Genomic DNA, 14,237 nt, shown 5'->3' with positions numbered 1-14,237 from the left:
CAACATGTTCAAGCTACACGAAGTTCACAAGTTTGTCAGCCTCACACTTAAAATTATGGTGCACTCAACACTCGATATGCAGACATGAAAGTTCTCAAGGTCTAGTTGGTGGTGAGTAACCAGTTTCACTGCGAGTGCTTGCCTGCGGGGCCACTTTACGTGACTGCCTTGCATGGACCGCGAGGAAAGGACAACCACCCAGCACAGCAGCCATAATGCAAGTGCTCTATTTCGAATATGGTCCACGAAAACCCACTTCTCAGGGCAAAGTTTAAAAGTAGCACCTAGACGGCATGTAATACAGAGATGGACGGTAAGCGCTGTCCGCACACACGGCTGTGCACTGCATAATCTACAGTACCGGTATGTAGGAGCGCAAGTTGTCCTTCTTCTCTGTTCCTAATTCAGCCTCAGGCGCTCCTCTTACTAATGGCCGCACGCCTTCACTTATGAACAATGAGGTCTCGCTACACATGCAGACGGAACTAACAGCAACTGAAAGCTTGCCATCTCGGTTTCAGCTGCGGAACAGCTTGTTCATGCGGACATGTTGTACACTTACCCTCGCAGACTTTCTAAGATCGAAAGCTTTTTTCCTAGATTGGCTACATAGTGCTGGCGGACGTGTTTGTTGCGTTCGCCCATTTGGAAAGGGTGCACGGGGAATGGGCGTGAACAGGGGCAGTGAGTGTTTGCTCACTTTGGTTCCGTGAAGCCCGCAAATGATCTTGTCCCACACATTAAACTCTATGTTACAATTCTTCCTGTCCATAACTCAGCTCTTATTTCCTCTGCTTTTCTACATCTTTGTACAAAAAACACGTTCAGCAGCCACCCGCGATATGTCCACTGCTGCATCGCTGCATACACGCCGGTGACTTATGAGGACTATAATGACGCTGTGTTCTGAGTGCGCCTAAGCACCACCTGGTCTTAAATGGAAGAACTGCGCGCTGTAAACGGTCTATAGGTGGCCTCACACCCCACGGATACGTCGACAACACATCTGGGTCAGCTCCCACAATTTCCGATGGCTATTTTTGCAGGAGGTCAGCACAATTTTAATGAGTGTGACAAAACTTCAATGCATTCTCTCTTTTTTAAATGTAATCAAAAAGTAATATCCACGGAAAGTAATATCCATATCAGTTTTTAGAATTTCGAAAATGTGGTTACCCTCGGCGGTGTGGCTCAACAAATTTTGGCTACATCGTGCCAAAATACATGTGCTTTTGAGAAGCTTGCAGGCAAAGTAACCTCTCCAGTGCACGAAACTCATTGAAATAGCCAAAATTTGTTAGCTCACAGTGCCGAGGGTAAAAGCATTTTCGAAATTCTAAAAACTGATATGGACATTACTTACAGTGGGCTACAGCCTCTCAATAGTATTTAAGAAGCCTAACAGTAATAGTTAAAAAGTTAACAGAAAATTAACTATTCAATTTCAGTTAACCAGCCTGCTAGTTAGCACGTCTTGGAAGAATTGTGTAAAGTCTTAGGTGAAACACCCTGTATAAATCAACACATATCACCCCTCCCACCTCCTACCTCACGTAATATAGCTCCCTACAGGATGGCATGACAGTGCATGAGCAGCTCAAAGAAATAAACATGAAACGATACAACTGCAAAGGCAGCAGTCAGAGGTAAATGGCAACCTTGTGTGTAGCCCGGCTGACAAGCAGCAAATCGAACAGCAAACGGTTCGGCAGTTTTGGATTCCGGCACATACCAAAGATGAGCCAAAGTCTGCCAGTGCGAGCGAGCCATGTCAGTGGCATGCAATTCAAATTTTTTAAATGCGAAAGCATTATATGGCTCATTGGCAACAAAACCTGATGTCCACAAAAAGTGGCGTCCCAAATCCCACAGGACCAGGCAACGAGAAATAAAACTTCTTCCAAAGGTGTGGGGAATTGAACCTCCCTTTCAATTCAGTCTGCGAGGCGAGGACGCAATCCATAGGTCACAAAACTGTGTTGCTCCTTGACGAACAAAGGTGAACCTAGTATATGCGTTGGCTTATTACTGTATACTAATGAGCAGGTGTGTCCTAAGAAAGGCAAGGAAAAATTTGCAAAAATAATTTTTAAAAATTTCCAAGATCACTCCTATCTGTGATATCCCATCGGCCCCACAGCGAAGATCCTCAAAGATCTGCAGTTGCTCCCTGCAACCGGATATTCCCAGCATGCAGTTAAGCCACAGTATTTCCCCGCTCTCTCGAACCCTTTTCTTTGTTCTCTTCATGCACTCTGCTTCTTGCCTAGTTCTTTTGTATAATACTATTGCTTTAATCGTGTAACAGTGTTGTATCATCATCACCCTGGAGTTTCTTTGCTCATGTTAACAATTTTGTTTGCGTCATCATTCTGTTCTTGTTCTTTGCATCGTGTCTGAGTAACTGACACTATTTTTGGACAAGCTCTCATGTTCTTGCAATCTTTAGTTGATGCTTGTTGCCTGAAGTAAACTTTCTATTCTTGAACTTTTTTTATGCCTCCTGCTTCAAGTCAACAGCTAAACAGGCATGGTCCTTATCACCAGTTAGCAGTCCAAATCTCTTCTTTTGCATGTGAGGTGGAAAAGTTCGTTGCTCCACCTCCTCCAAACTTACAAAGGGAGCAGCGGTGGGCAGTATGACCGAATTAACTATGCTGTCAGTGCCAATCAACCATCTAGTCCCCCACTATACCTTAACAACAGTGCAGTAATACCTGAATGACGGTGGTCATGGCAAGGCTCTCTCATCATTCTCTGCCTTCTCCCGCTCTCTTCCTCTCCTTGTACTCTCTACATACTCTGTGCGTTAAATACAGACACCAGAGCCGCATCTCACTTTTCTTTCGTTTTTTTTTTTTTAACTTAAAGAAGAGGGAAGCTACCTCTAACCGTTAAGCCTATTATATAATTGTTAAAAATTCTCAGGATTTTTGATGAACGAGCCCCTTCTACCGAGCAGCCTCAATTTTGATTGCCTCAAAGTCAGGTGATCTCTACAGAGTAAACAACAAATGCGGGAAGCTGGTGGCACCTACAATACATTTATCATGCATTTGCAGGAAACAGTCATGCTCTGCAAAGCATTGCCCACTGCACCCCGTTCTATAAGCCAAAGCGAAAGCAATGTTATCTTCTATGGATGGCTGAAAGCATTGAAGCACAGTGCCAACATTAAGTTCAAGCAATTCCAGAGGCTTGAAGCTTAAGAGAAAACCCACGCCCTGCAGAACAATCTGCATTTGATAAGCTAGCAAGTGCAGACTAGGACAACAGCAACAGCTTGATGCATCACAAGTGTGACAAACCTCACTGTGCAGTTTTTCTTCGGTCTTATGTTCCTGGAAGGCGCGTATTCCCGACTCCCACGCTGTTGCAGGCCAGCCGCGCTGCAGCTTCCATAGAACCACATGCAATACAAACCCGAAGGTTATGTCACCACTGTCGGAGCATTCTTGCACTTAAGCCGTAAATGGTATATTGAGCCAGTCCCAGTGGCCCATACAATGAGTGCCTGCAGCCATGCTAACTTTTGATGGGGCTTGGGCTGTATTCAGAAGGCTAGGCCCAACTACAGCAAGCACTGCATACATTCATCACAGCCATCGACGTCAATATTGTCAGTGCTGCTTCAATGCCTCTCATCACGTCTGTGTGGTCATGGAAGAGTCACCATACTTCACAACCATGTCATCAAAAACCCATCTTCACTGGAAGGAAAGTTGAGCGCTCTATGCAAGTGCTAGCGATGGGACTCACATCACGTTCAACCATCTCTTTCTGGCCAAGGGCAAGCAGGGCGTGGCTTGCGTCCAGCAACCGCTGATGCAACACAGCTACGTCCAGCTGGGGTGGTCCGCCAAGTAGGTCTCGCTGCTCCAGCGAAGACAGCAGGGCTTCCACCTGGGAGGGCTCCAGGCATTCCCACGTTGTGCTACGACTGCAAAGCCCCCCCCCAGTGCCCCTGTTGTTTGATAGAGGAAACTCTTGCACACACTGTCTCGATGTGCAGCTAGCAACCAACCTAGCAAATGCTGCACTAACTTGCATAATGAAAGTAGTGACATAAAAAACACACATATGATACATATATTGTCGAAATATAAATTTTTCCTAATATAATTACTCTGCGTAACAAATGCACCCCACAGATTTAGGTAAATCTTGGGAGGAATGAGGTGCGGTCATTATGCAAGTACTAATATATGGCACTTCACGCACACCACTTTGGCAAAGTCAACAAAACTACCTCACAAATAGCTACAGACTTCAGCCTTGACAAATGTAATGGCTTTATGACATGAATGAACCCTCTCTGAAACTCTGAAACACTTGGCAGTACACAAGAAAAACATGACACAAAATTAATATCCAATGGTGGGAACAAGAAAGATGGATAAACACTTGGGCTGTACAAATACCTGGATGGTTCAAATACCGAAGTGGTTAATTTGGTATTCGATACAGACTTCAAAGCCAGTAACAGTATTCAAAAGCCTCGAATATTATTTTTTAAGTTTCTCGATGTTCGAGAACTTAGAAAAAGAAGCTCCTGTGTAGTTGGCAATGAGTAGTCGCTGGCAATATAAATATTAACCAGAAGTTCTGGGGAAATGATTAAATCTGAATGAATGTCTCATTGAAACCCTCAACAGCATTTATGTACAAGTGTGTACTCTGGACCCAACACTGTTTGCTACCGTGCTCTTACTTTCATACTGCGCAAAAAGTAGGAATGCTCAGTCCGTCCATGAAGCAGCACATGCATTTCAGAACACCTGAAGCTTCAGTCTTCCTACAACACCATGGTCATGCCCACTAGAAGCGGTGAGAAAAATTTTTTTTTCCTGCAATGCCGTATTTACTCATGTAATTTGTGCACTTTTCTTATTCTTTAAATTACGGCTCCAAACAGGAGGCGCTCAAATTACGTGAAAATTTTCTGAACATGTCCTAAAAATCTCTACAAAGGTCATAATGTACAATATTTACTGTATATTGCCGCCTATACATAGACCCCTATCTCGCAACCCTCACTGGCCAACAAAACAGTTGGCTCCAACTATAAGACACATGTCCAATTGTGCCCCGCCCCACGTTATGTACTTCCCCATGGGATGGCGTGATGGCGTGTGCTCAGCTCAAAGCAATAAACGTGCAATGATACAATCGCGAAACCAGCAGTGGGAGGCAAAGGAGCTAACGAACGATAAAACAGCGCCCCTGCGTGCGGCCTGGCCAAATGGCTGCAAACCGAACTGCAGGTGGTCATGTAGTTTCGGATCCGGGTGCACGCGACCACCAGCGCAAGCGAGCCGGGTAAACGGCGCACAATTCAATGCCCTTGCCACTTGCGTTTTTCGCAACAGCACACGGTGACACAGTTTTTTTGTTGCCATTATATGTCAGGCATTTGATCTAAAAAGTACCTCATCTTGTTTCCGACAAAATTTCTGCCTAGGAACCATCTTGAAAGTATATAGTTTTTCACGAAGCAGTTTGGAAATGATAAGTTTTCCTAATGGTTTTGTTTTCCCAAAAAGTGCAATCTGAGAAAACAGGTTCAAATATTTCAGTGCGTGTTACTTAATTTTATGGCCAAAATAATTACAATCAAAGCATCCTGTAGCATAGGTCGGACCCTCTTCTTCCAAAACAACATTGCAGTGTGGAAATTGCTTCAAGTTTTCTCTTTTTATCAGCTTTACAGCTGTCCAGGGTTCTTGCCTGTGCTCGTGATATGGTTTCCTCGGTTTCTTGGTTGGTCCGAAAGATGCACAAATAATCAGCATCGAATGCAGCCAAAACGAGGTCTGGCTTAGCAACACTCCAAGTGGCACGAAAACAGCGTCAGAAGCTCATGTGTTGTGTTTCCGCCAATCCAAGCTTCTGTTTTGGTTTTCCAGCCAATCCGTAGTTGCCATGGCCAAAAGCATGCTTCTCATTTTTAGTTTTTCATTAGTGATGCGGTGTAATCTTGATAAAATATCGTCTATGACTACAAAGCATGAAAAACAAACTTCCCAACGTGGGCATTCTCTCAGCATTCGGTTTTTGTCTGCTCTGCAGCTGCGTCTTGAAAAAAACGTTCCTGGGAATTTTTGATGGCGAACGCACGCCACCAACTTATGAAAGAATTCATCTTCTTCTTTTCTACAGCGCAGATAAAAACAAAACTTGGTGAAAAGTTTCCTTAGTAAATCAGGCATCTGAAACAACGCAAATTTAAAAACACGTTCTTTTTTGGTGAAAATTGTAATTTTAGCCCCACATCCCTCCAGGAAGAGGCTAGATTTGGACTCAACAATCTAAACATTACTTAACACTGAAACATATGATTGAAGCTCGTGTGGGAAGGCACCCGGCAATGCCGCAAGCTCGATACCACGCGCGCACAATGTGGTCACTATATGCCAACCCATCACTGGAAGTGGGTCTATTTAGTTACAACTCCAATTAAAATGAACCAACTCTCTACAATGAAGTTTCAAATTAACATGGTCTAGTGTACAAACAACTTGGAAGCTCAGCTGTTCATGGCACTGTTATAAGAAAGAGAGTTGGGGTTTGATGCCCCAGCAGCTAGCGCCGACAAAGGAGAGAAAGAAGAAGGAAGACGAAGCTGGCGAAGTTCGTGTTTGCGGTTCCGAACACTGGCCTGCTGAGCAGCACCGCTCGAAAAAAGACTGTGGCCGTCCACACTAACTGTGCGAGTCGCCTCATTACACAGCTAACAAGCACGAATGAGGTCCGTGGAACCGAGCTGTATCATCTGGAGTGCATCCGAAGCCTCTCCTGTGGTCTTCCACTGACCTCATGGGAAACGTAATGGTGCTGCACAAAAGCCCTATAAACCTAGCAGGACCCAAATTTAGCAATATTTGAGCCTCTTAAGGGGGGACACTGGTCTTGAAAAAAAAATTTTTATTAATGAGGTCATAGTTATGAAACTTTCAGGGGACATGTATTTTTATGCGCTGATTCTAGATGTGTCATTTAATTTCATGTAAAACAATTCCTTGAGCACTTATGCACTTTTTATGCTAGTATTTTGCGGAGAGTTCTGAAGGAAATTTGCTGCAGGAAACTCCCAGAAATGTGTGCCATTGGGTTCTCTTGACACCAATGAATACAGTAAGGGTAAAATTGTCTTCCTGCCTATCATAGAACTTAAGTTATAGAGTTTTGAAGTTGTCGCTTCAGAAATGAGAAGGAAAGTGTGTATTCCTGTTTCTGAAGTGGCAGCTTCAGTACCCGATAACTCAAGTTCTATTAGAGCCAGGATGATAATTTTACCCTTATTGTATTCCTTGGTATCAAGAGAACCCAATGGCATACATTTCAGCGAGTTTCCTGCAGCAAATTTTCTTCAAAACTCTCCGCAAAATACTAGCATAAAATGTGCATAAGTGCTCAAGGAATTGTTTTACATGAAATTAAATGACATATCTAGAATCAGCGCACAGAAATACATAGCCCTGAAAATTTCATAACTATGACTAAATTAATAAAATTTTCTTTTCAAGACCAGTGTCCCCCCTTAAAAGCAATATTTTTTTTTTCCTGTGCATTCACCACGAAATGGTATGGGGTCGAACTCCATTGGTGACCTTTCTCATCAGCTATCGGGAAAAGAAATCAGTCATGCCTCATGCCACAGCTGTGCACATTGGGACCAGTTCTTGGTTGCTATAATAGTATTAGAGCACAGCCCTGGAGCACTAATCTGTAGCTGCATGTAGCAGGTTTAATGCAATGGTGCAGGTTGGCACAGCATTCCCACCATTGCAAAGGCATACAACCACCATACTGAATTTCGTCTCTTTTGCTGATCCGATCTGAACAGTTCAATAGTGGCTGTGGCACCAACATTGACTTCAGGACACCAGAGTCATTAAAAAAGCTGTAATATAACGACTGCCTCATCATTTCAGTCAACTGTTAGGCCAGCCTGCCCCGAGAGCTGCAATGACAACAAATAAACAAGCAGCTATAACATCACACACTTTATGCCTTGCACGACCTTAAGTCAACTTTCATGTTATAGCCACTGTTCGGCTATTGAAACTACAACTGAACCAGCATGAGAGAAGAAATTTAATAATACATTATTTACGAGGCGTAGGCACATTCCAATTTGCGATGCATGCATACTATCTTGAGCATCATTCTAAAGAAAGACCACAAAACTGAAAATACGGTGCTTTTTATCCTTCAAGGCTACCCACGATGTCATCAGCATGCAAATGGCCTCTCTGTCATTGCAAGAGCCTGTGACACAGCTATCTTATGATGCATGGTACAGGTAAAGAAGCCTCCCAAGGAAGTCAACATTTCAACAAGAGAACTAGACTTTGTGTCAGCGACAGAAGTCCGCTTGTTTAAACATTAACTAGAGGACAGACCGGCTTCCCTCCCACTCTTCGTTCATTGCTGGGGCCCAGTCCCGCACGATGAAGTTTCTCTTCCTGCACTCCATCCCTGGCAGCAAGGCAGTGGGACCCACCTCTTGACAGGGTCCCCAGTGGGCAGCGCAGCACTGTCCAGCATGCGCAGCAGGCGCCGGTCGCGCAGCAGCAGGCGCACCAGGCGCTGGCCGTGCGACCGGGGCCCATGCTTGGCCGCCAGCCGCAGCTCCAGCGCAAGCAGCCGCAGGAACCAGGCCTGGGCGAGCGGGGGCCGATGCGTCAGCTCCAAGTGCTGGGCAAAGAAGTCCCGCGAGGAGCGCAGGAAGCGCAGCGCCGTGTCCCCGCCACAGGCAGGCCGACTGCACAGGGTCCACAGCAGCCGGTAGCCCAGGGCAAGCAATGTCCCGGCTCCATGCTGCTGGGTAGAGTTGGTGGGCCGCTCCAGCAAGGCCAGCAATGCATGGAGGCACGTGCGCGCCTGGCCCCCGACCCCTGGCTCCTGCAGTGAGCCACGCTCGGAGCCAAGCAGCAGCAGCTGCGCTAGGCCTGGCTGCTCAGGCTGCTGCAGGCACACCAGCAGCAGCTGCAGCAGCGTCGCCGCCGTCACTGCCCGAACCTCGTCGTCAGACCAGCTGTCCTCGCGGCCCGTGGGCACATCCAGGGTGGACGCCTGGATGCATTGTTACACAAAGCAATGCTTGCAATTCGCCTCTTGCACAACATTCAGCCCAGACTTGCATGAGGAGAGTTAATCTTCTAGACTGCACAAAGCAGTTACTGCATAATCATGAGCATGTTAACGTGAAAGAGAGTGAGATGTAAAGAATGGAGCAATCAATCCTCCCTGCTACAACACTCCCAAAATTTTTAATACACAGCACTAAACGATACTAGAACTGAATGCTGCTGCATCAGCACCTCAAGGTTGACCAATTGTCACTTTAGAGTAGTTCAGTGTAGAAGAAAGGGTGTTCAATGACAACCAATTTTTTTTATTTCCACTCTAAACGAAGCTGCGATGCAGCTGGCTTTGTTGAGGCTGTGCAGAGAGACATCCTTTATGCAGTGTCCTGACGAAGAGTAATGGTATTACGATATAACTATGGAATGCACCAGCTTTACAGCTCACTCAGTAGTACATGGCAAAGAAAACAGCACTGGTCCTCAAAGGGCAGTCTGTATTGATAGACACTTCACTTCACACTACAGGAACCTGTACCTGTCAAAAACCCGATGAAAACCTTCTTTAACCCTATAAGTGCCAGGACTTTGTTTTGACAATCGTGATTGTTCTGCAGCTGCAGCGTTGATGACTGAAACATGGCTGCTAACAGCATGCATTAATGCTGGTACAGTGCAGGAGTTAGATGTCGGGGCACATACAAGGTCAAAGTTTATCTGAAGCACCCCACTACAATGCATCTTTCTTTCTCCCTACTTTCACTGTAACTGCACCTTTCCTTTCTCATCTCTCTTACATGTACACATGCACACACACACACATGAAGAGAGATGGGTTGTGCAAGCGTAAGTGTAGGCATATGATCATAAGATATAAAATTAGCCCTGTTCATTTATTTCAAAAAATGGGTTCATTTACTTATACGAACTAGAACAAGGCATATGTTTGTGTGCACTTACTTCAAGAGCTTCAGCAAAGCCGTGTACAAGGACCTGGACCCGATCAGCCTGGAAGACGGCCACCAGTTGGTTGGACAAGGACGGCTCCATGCATAGTTGAAGCAGAATGCGTGCAGCTGCGAGAGCATGCCGTGGCAGCAGGCTTCCGTGAGTGACGTAGGTGGCTAGGACACGGCCACAGTCCGGGTGCTCAGTGCGTGGGTTGGTGCTGGTCAGCAGAAGACGATGCAACGAGCACCCTGGCCGGTCACGAAACGGCAGGTGCATGGCTCGCTCCAGCAGCTGCAGAGCACACAGGCTAGCCTCAGCAGGATCTCCCTGCTCACCGACTGCCTCATCCAGGAGTTGCAGTAGTAGTGGCAGGGCGCCCCCTTCTTCCAGGAGCTCCAGAAGCTGTACTTCAATGCATGGCTTGCCAAGCACCCTGAGGCAGGCAGCGGCCAGCTGCCACTTCTCGTTGGGGTGCCTATAAGCCCGTGCGGGAAGCCGCAGAAACACAGCCTCATGCACGTGCTGAAGGAACAGTGAGGCACCAGGCCCTGGGGGGTGGTCAAAGAGTGCAGCGAGCAGAACAAGCAGTGCTGCTGTTATGGGGAACTCCTCATTGCGGCTCTCTACTTCTTCCAGCTCAGCATGGAGGCCAGACAAGCAGGGAGTCAGCAGTTGCCAGATGCGCGGTGCCAGCTCAGGGGATGTGGCAAACGCAGCCAAGGCACGCAGCAGGGCTGCCTTTAGCTCTGGTGGAACAGCACAGCCCAGAAGTCCAGCTAGAAGTGCCAGTGGTCCATGCTGTGGATGCTCAGCCAGTGCCAGCTTTACCATGTCAGCGTGGTACAGCTTTTCCTGGTCAGCATGGTTCCCCTTATTTGGGTCAGCGTGGCGTACTACTGTCTCTAAAAGCTGCAGCATGGCAATCAGTGCACGGAGCTCAAGAGGTGAAACAGTGCGTGCTCCATAATGTTCAGATCTCTCCTGACACAGGCAGTTGTAGTACTCGTGCAGCGAGCCGAAGAAATGGTCCCACGAGACGGGGCTCCATTGCGCGCCTGCCAGTTTGCCGTTGCTCTTGAGGAGCTGGAAACAGTTCCATGCACCGATGGGGGTCCGGGCCAGGCTGCTCAGTGCCGACACATATGGCACAAAAAGAAGTGCCGGCAGCACATCACCTGCCAGTCGCACAAATTTGGATAGCTGGCGTTTGTCGCCATCGGGGCCCTCGAGCCAATACTCATCAGCAAGACGTAAATCAAGTGGGTCCTGGGCATAGAGCTCAGTCACCAGTTCCAGTAGATGCTCGAAGCAGCGCGGCAAATTCTCTGGTGGAGCTCGGCCGTCTTGTGCATAAGTGCTCAAGATGCGTGCCGTCTCGTCACCCTGTGTGCGCAGTTCCTTCAGCTTGAGTGGCATGAGTGTGATGAAGTCGGCAAGCAGATTGTGCATCCTCTTGAGGAAGAATTCTTCCCGATGTAGCAAATGCGAGCGTACCACTAGCTGCCGCAGCAGAGTAAACACCTTGGCTTCGATGGCGGCTTCGGTGATGCGCTCTTCCTCCTCCAGGCAGGCAACCAGATCCGGCTCCAGGTTGGCTGTAGCCGGCAGCTGTGACAGGGCGCTCAAGCTGAGCGCCCAGGCAAACTGCGCGATGCTACGCAGCGACTCCAGCTTCCAAGCCTGCCGTGGCGCCGTCAGCTCTCGATGCAGAGCTAGAGCCAGCTCAACGTCGCGCAATAGCGAGTTCGGGTCCAGCGCGTACAACAGTGCCATAAGCAGAGTCAGCGATACGCTGTCAAGAGCGCCATCGCCCGCGGTACGGGCACGCTCAGCCAAGAAGCGCACAACATTCAAAGCGTCTCTTTTAGACAGGGGCGTCTGGCAGGCCCAACAGAAAACCACTTCGGCCAAAGACTGCTGCGTCTCTTGGATCATGTCGTGTACCTGTCGACGATAGCGCGGTGGTCCCAGGGCGCGGTTCCGCTGCAGCATTTCCAGTTCACGGGCCAAGTCGAAGCGATCGAGCAAGTCAAGTGCGCGTTTCAGCACGCCATCCTCGTCGCGCAATCCATTGGTGTATTTGGTGACAGTGGCTAGAATGTCGGCATTGAGGCCCACAGTCCAGGTTCGGCCCTCGGTAACCTGCACCAGCGTACGCAGTGCATTCACCAGTGCTCGGCGGCCGTCATAATAAAGCAATACGGCCACCAAACCACGCGTAAGCTCAGGGAAGAGCGGCAACTGCTGCTGTGCCGCAAGTACCAGCTCCAAAGCGGCTAACTCGTTCAGGTCTAGCATGTCGCTCAGCAGGAGCGCCTCCCCCACTACGTCCTGGGGCAGAAGCTGTGGCGTCGATTTGCCCGATACCGCGATCCCTTCCTGCGGCGCCCGGGACACGGCATCGCGGTGCTGAGGACATCGTGCCGGGTTCTCCAACAGGGCAGCAAAGTCACGCCGATGGCGTCGGAGCGCGGCGACGAAGTCAGCAACGGCCTCGACATCCTTGTGCACGAGTACGGCTTCCACCGCCTGCTGGAGGTCTTTGTACGGCGTCCACAGCGACGAACAGCCCATATTCACCAAAGGTGTAGTGCCTGACATGGTACTAGCCATCTGGCCCGCAGTATGGAACTGTAAAATCAGTGGCGGTTCAAACTAGGCGATATCTCGTGCTCGCCCGCGTTCCCGCGGCGCCGCAGCTCCCACCATTAATTCCGGCTAGCCGGCTCGTCGCTCACTCTACGCGCGCTGACTTTCTAACTGGCTAGTGCCAAGCCAAGCACAATCCGCATCTAATCCACAACTCAATCCGAAGGACTTGCGCAGTCGAACTGGTGGAACGGACGGACGGACGGATCAAGGGTGACGAAGGACACAGTGGGCTTCGGCGTGATTACTTGAAGTAAAACATGAGTATGTCTCGCGTTACTCGTCTGGCTGTTTCCGCACGAAACTTCACCACTTCGGCCATCCGGAGAAGTGGCCACGACGACCATGACACGAGCGGCATTCCCGGCGCGGTAAGGGGTGTCCCGGAGAGGCACCGGTGCGCATTTTGCTTGACGTGCTCTCGTTCCTTTCGCAGAACTTGCCCTTCAAGATTAATAACAAGTTCGGCCTGACCATCAAGTTCGCCCTTTTCTTCGGAAGCGGTTTTGCGGTTCCATTCTTCGCTGTCCGGCACCAGCTCCTGAAGCAGTGATGCGGCCCCAAAATAGGTGGGTTCTGGTACTCGATGCAATAGTAATGCGCATCGTAGTACTTCGGAACTTTGCTGATTACTGTCGCTTGCTTTCCTTTCCAGGATACTGCTGTGCGAAGCGGGCAGCGAGAAGCTATCTCTTTAACGCCTTAGAATAAATTTCATTCCGTCACAGTTTGCGCCTCCTGTGCAGTTTCGTGGCCACGAGGCCTGGCAGGTGCCTTGAATCTGAGGGGCATTTGTAAATTTGTACGGCTAGTTCCGAGGTTTCGTGCGTAGGGATGGCTGAGGTTAGTAAAAACACTGTTTTATGGAGGGGTGGTGCCCCGCAATTCGCCGAGGATGAAATCATTGGGGATTTCGAATTTTCAGATAAGGTGCGCTGCTGCATAAGCTCACTTTCGCATAGCGGCGTTGCACCTTTCGAAAACCGCTGCGGTGGGTCCCTGGAAGTGCTTGTCCCCATTTCGTGCAGTACATGCCTACTGTTCGCATACCTCGAGAGCGCAGTGCCCTGTTGTGATCAATGGTGGGTTATGCATCTACTAGCCACCCACTTTTATGCCACTGTAGTCTCACAAATCGAACCAGATGAGAAGGGGCTGCAGTCAGTATACAGCTGTAACTCAAACTTGGAGATTCATCTACCTCAACTCTAAGCTGGTGGGTAGTCAGCTGGACCTGGAATGCAGTGCTTTTATAGAAATAAGGGCACACGTCCAGTTCCAAGCATGCTATAGCAAGTATTGCTGAACTAGCTGGACTACTCAGTGAAAGTGAGATGTTAATGGTAAATGCCCAGACTCGACGCCTGTTAACACACAAACTTTTGCCGCTTGATTTGGCTGCACTTTCTGCACCAGTTCAGGCGGGGCTGCACTCACGCCATCGATTTGCCATTGCAGCTAGTGCCAGCTGCACTTTGGCACTCGATTTGACGTAGTGCTGCACGAGTTCTCCTGCACTTTTGCACTAGCCTCCTGGCAAGTTCTCTT

General features: G+C 48.5%; 2 protein-coding genes across 4 annotated transcripts in view; one reads left to right on the top strand and one right to left on the bottom strand.

Annotated features, from left to right (window-relative positions):
- Nup205 (nuclear pore complex protein Nup205) overlaps window positions 1-14,237 on the bottom strand; it is a 23,230-nt gene extending 8,993 nt beyond the window's left edge. The window contains exons 1-4 of one of the 3 annotated variants that reach the window (XM_089548447.1): window positions 10,050-14,237; window positions 8,507-9,078; window positions 3,760-3,940; window positions 3,309-3,389 (exon numbers count right to left, since the gene is read on the bottom strand). In XM_089548447.1, coding sequence (XP_089404573.1) covers window positions 3,309-3,389; window positions 3,760-3,940; window positions 8,507-9,078; window positions 10,050-12,653 — 3,438 coding nt within the window. In that variant the 5' untranslated portion in view covers window positions 12,654-14,237. Of the gene's footprint in view, window positions 1-3,308; window positions 3,396-3,759; window positions 3,941-8,506; window positions 9,079-10,049 lie in introns of all 3 variants that reach the window. The other 2 variants (XM_089548446.1, XM_089548448.1) reach the window with 2 other exon arrangements.
- Window positions 12,832-13,416, top strand: LOC149339789 (cytochrome c oxidase subunit 7C, mitochondrial-like). The gene is made up of 3 exons (XM_089548455.1): window positions 12,832-13,060; window positions 13,126-13,258; window positions 13,345-13,416. The coding sequence occupies exons 1-2, from the start codon at window positions 12,950-12,952 to the stop codon at window positions 13,240-13,242; spliced, it is 228 nt and encodes a 75-aa protein (XP_089404581.1). The 5' UTR covers window positions 12,832-12,949; the 3' UTR covers window positions 13,243-13,258; window positions 13,345-13,416.

This window comes from Amblyomma mixtum, chromosome 6 (assembly GCF_055824585.1).
Source record: "Amblyomma mixtum isolate Tamu chromosome 6, ASM5582458v1, whole genome shotgun sequence".
Lineage (NCBI taxonomy): Eukaryota > Metazoa > Arthropoda > Arachnida > Ixodida > Ixodidae > Amblyomma > Amblyomma mixtum.
This window is presented reverse-complemented; position numbering and strand designations above follow the sequence as displayed.

Coding starts and splice junctions, on each gene's coding strand:
- LOC149339789 (XM_089548455.1), top strand. CDS start 12,950: ATGAGTATGTCTCGCGTTACTCGTCTGGCTGTTTCCGCACGAAACTTC. Junction 13,061..13,125: donor CGAGCGGCATTCCCGGCGCG/GTAAGGGGTGTC, acceptor TTCCTTTCGCAG/AACTTGCCCTTCAAGATTAA.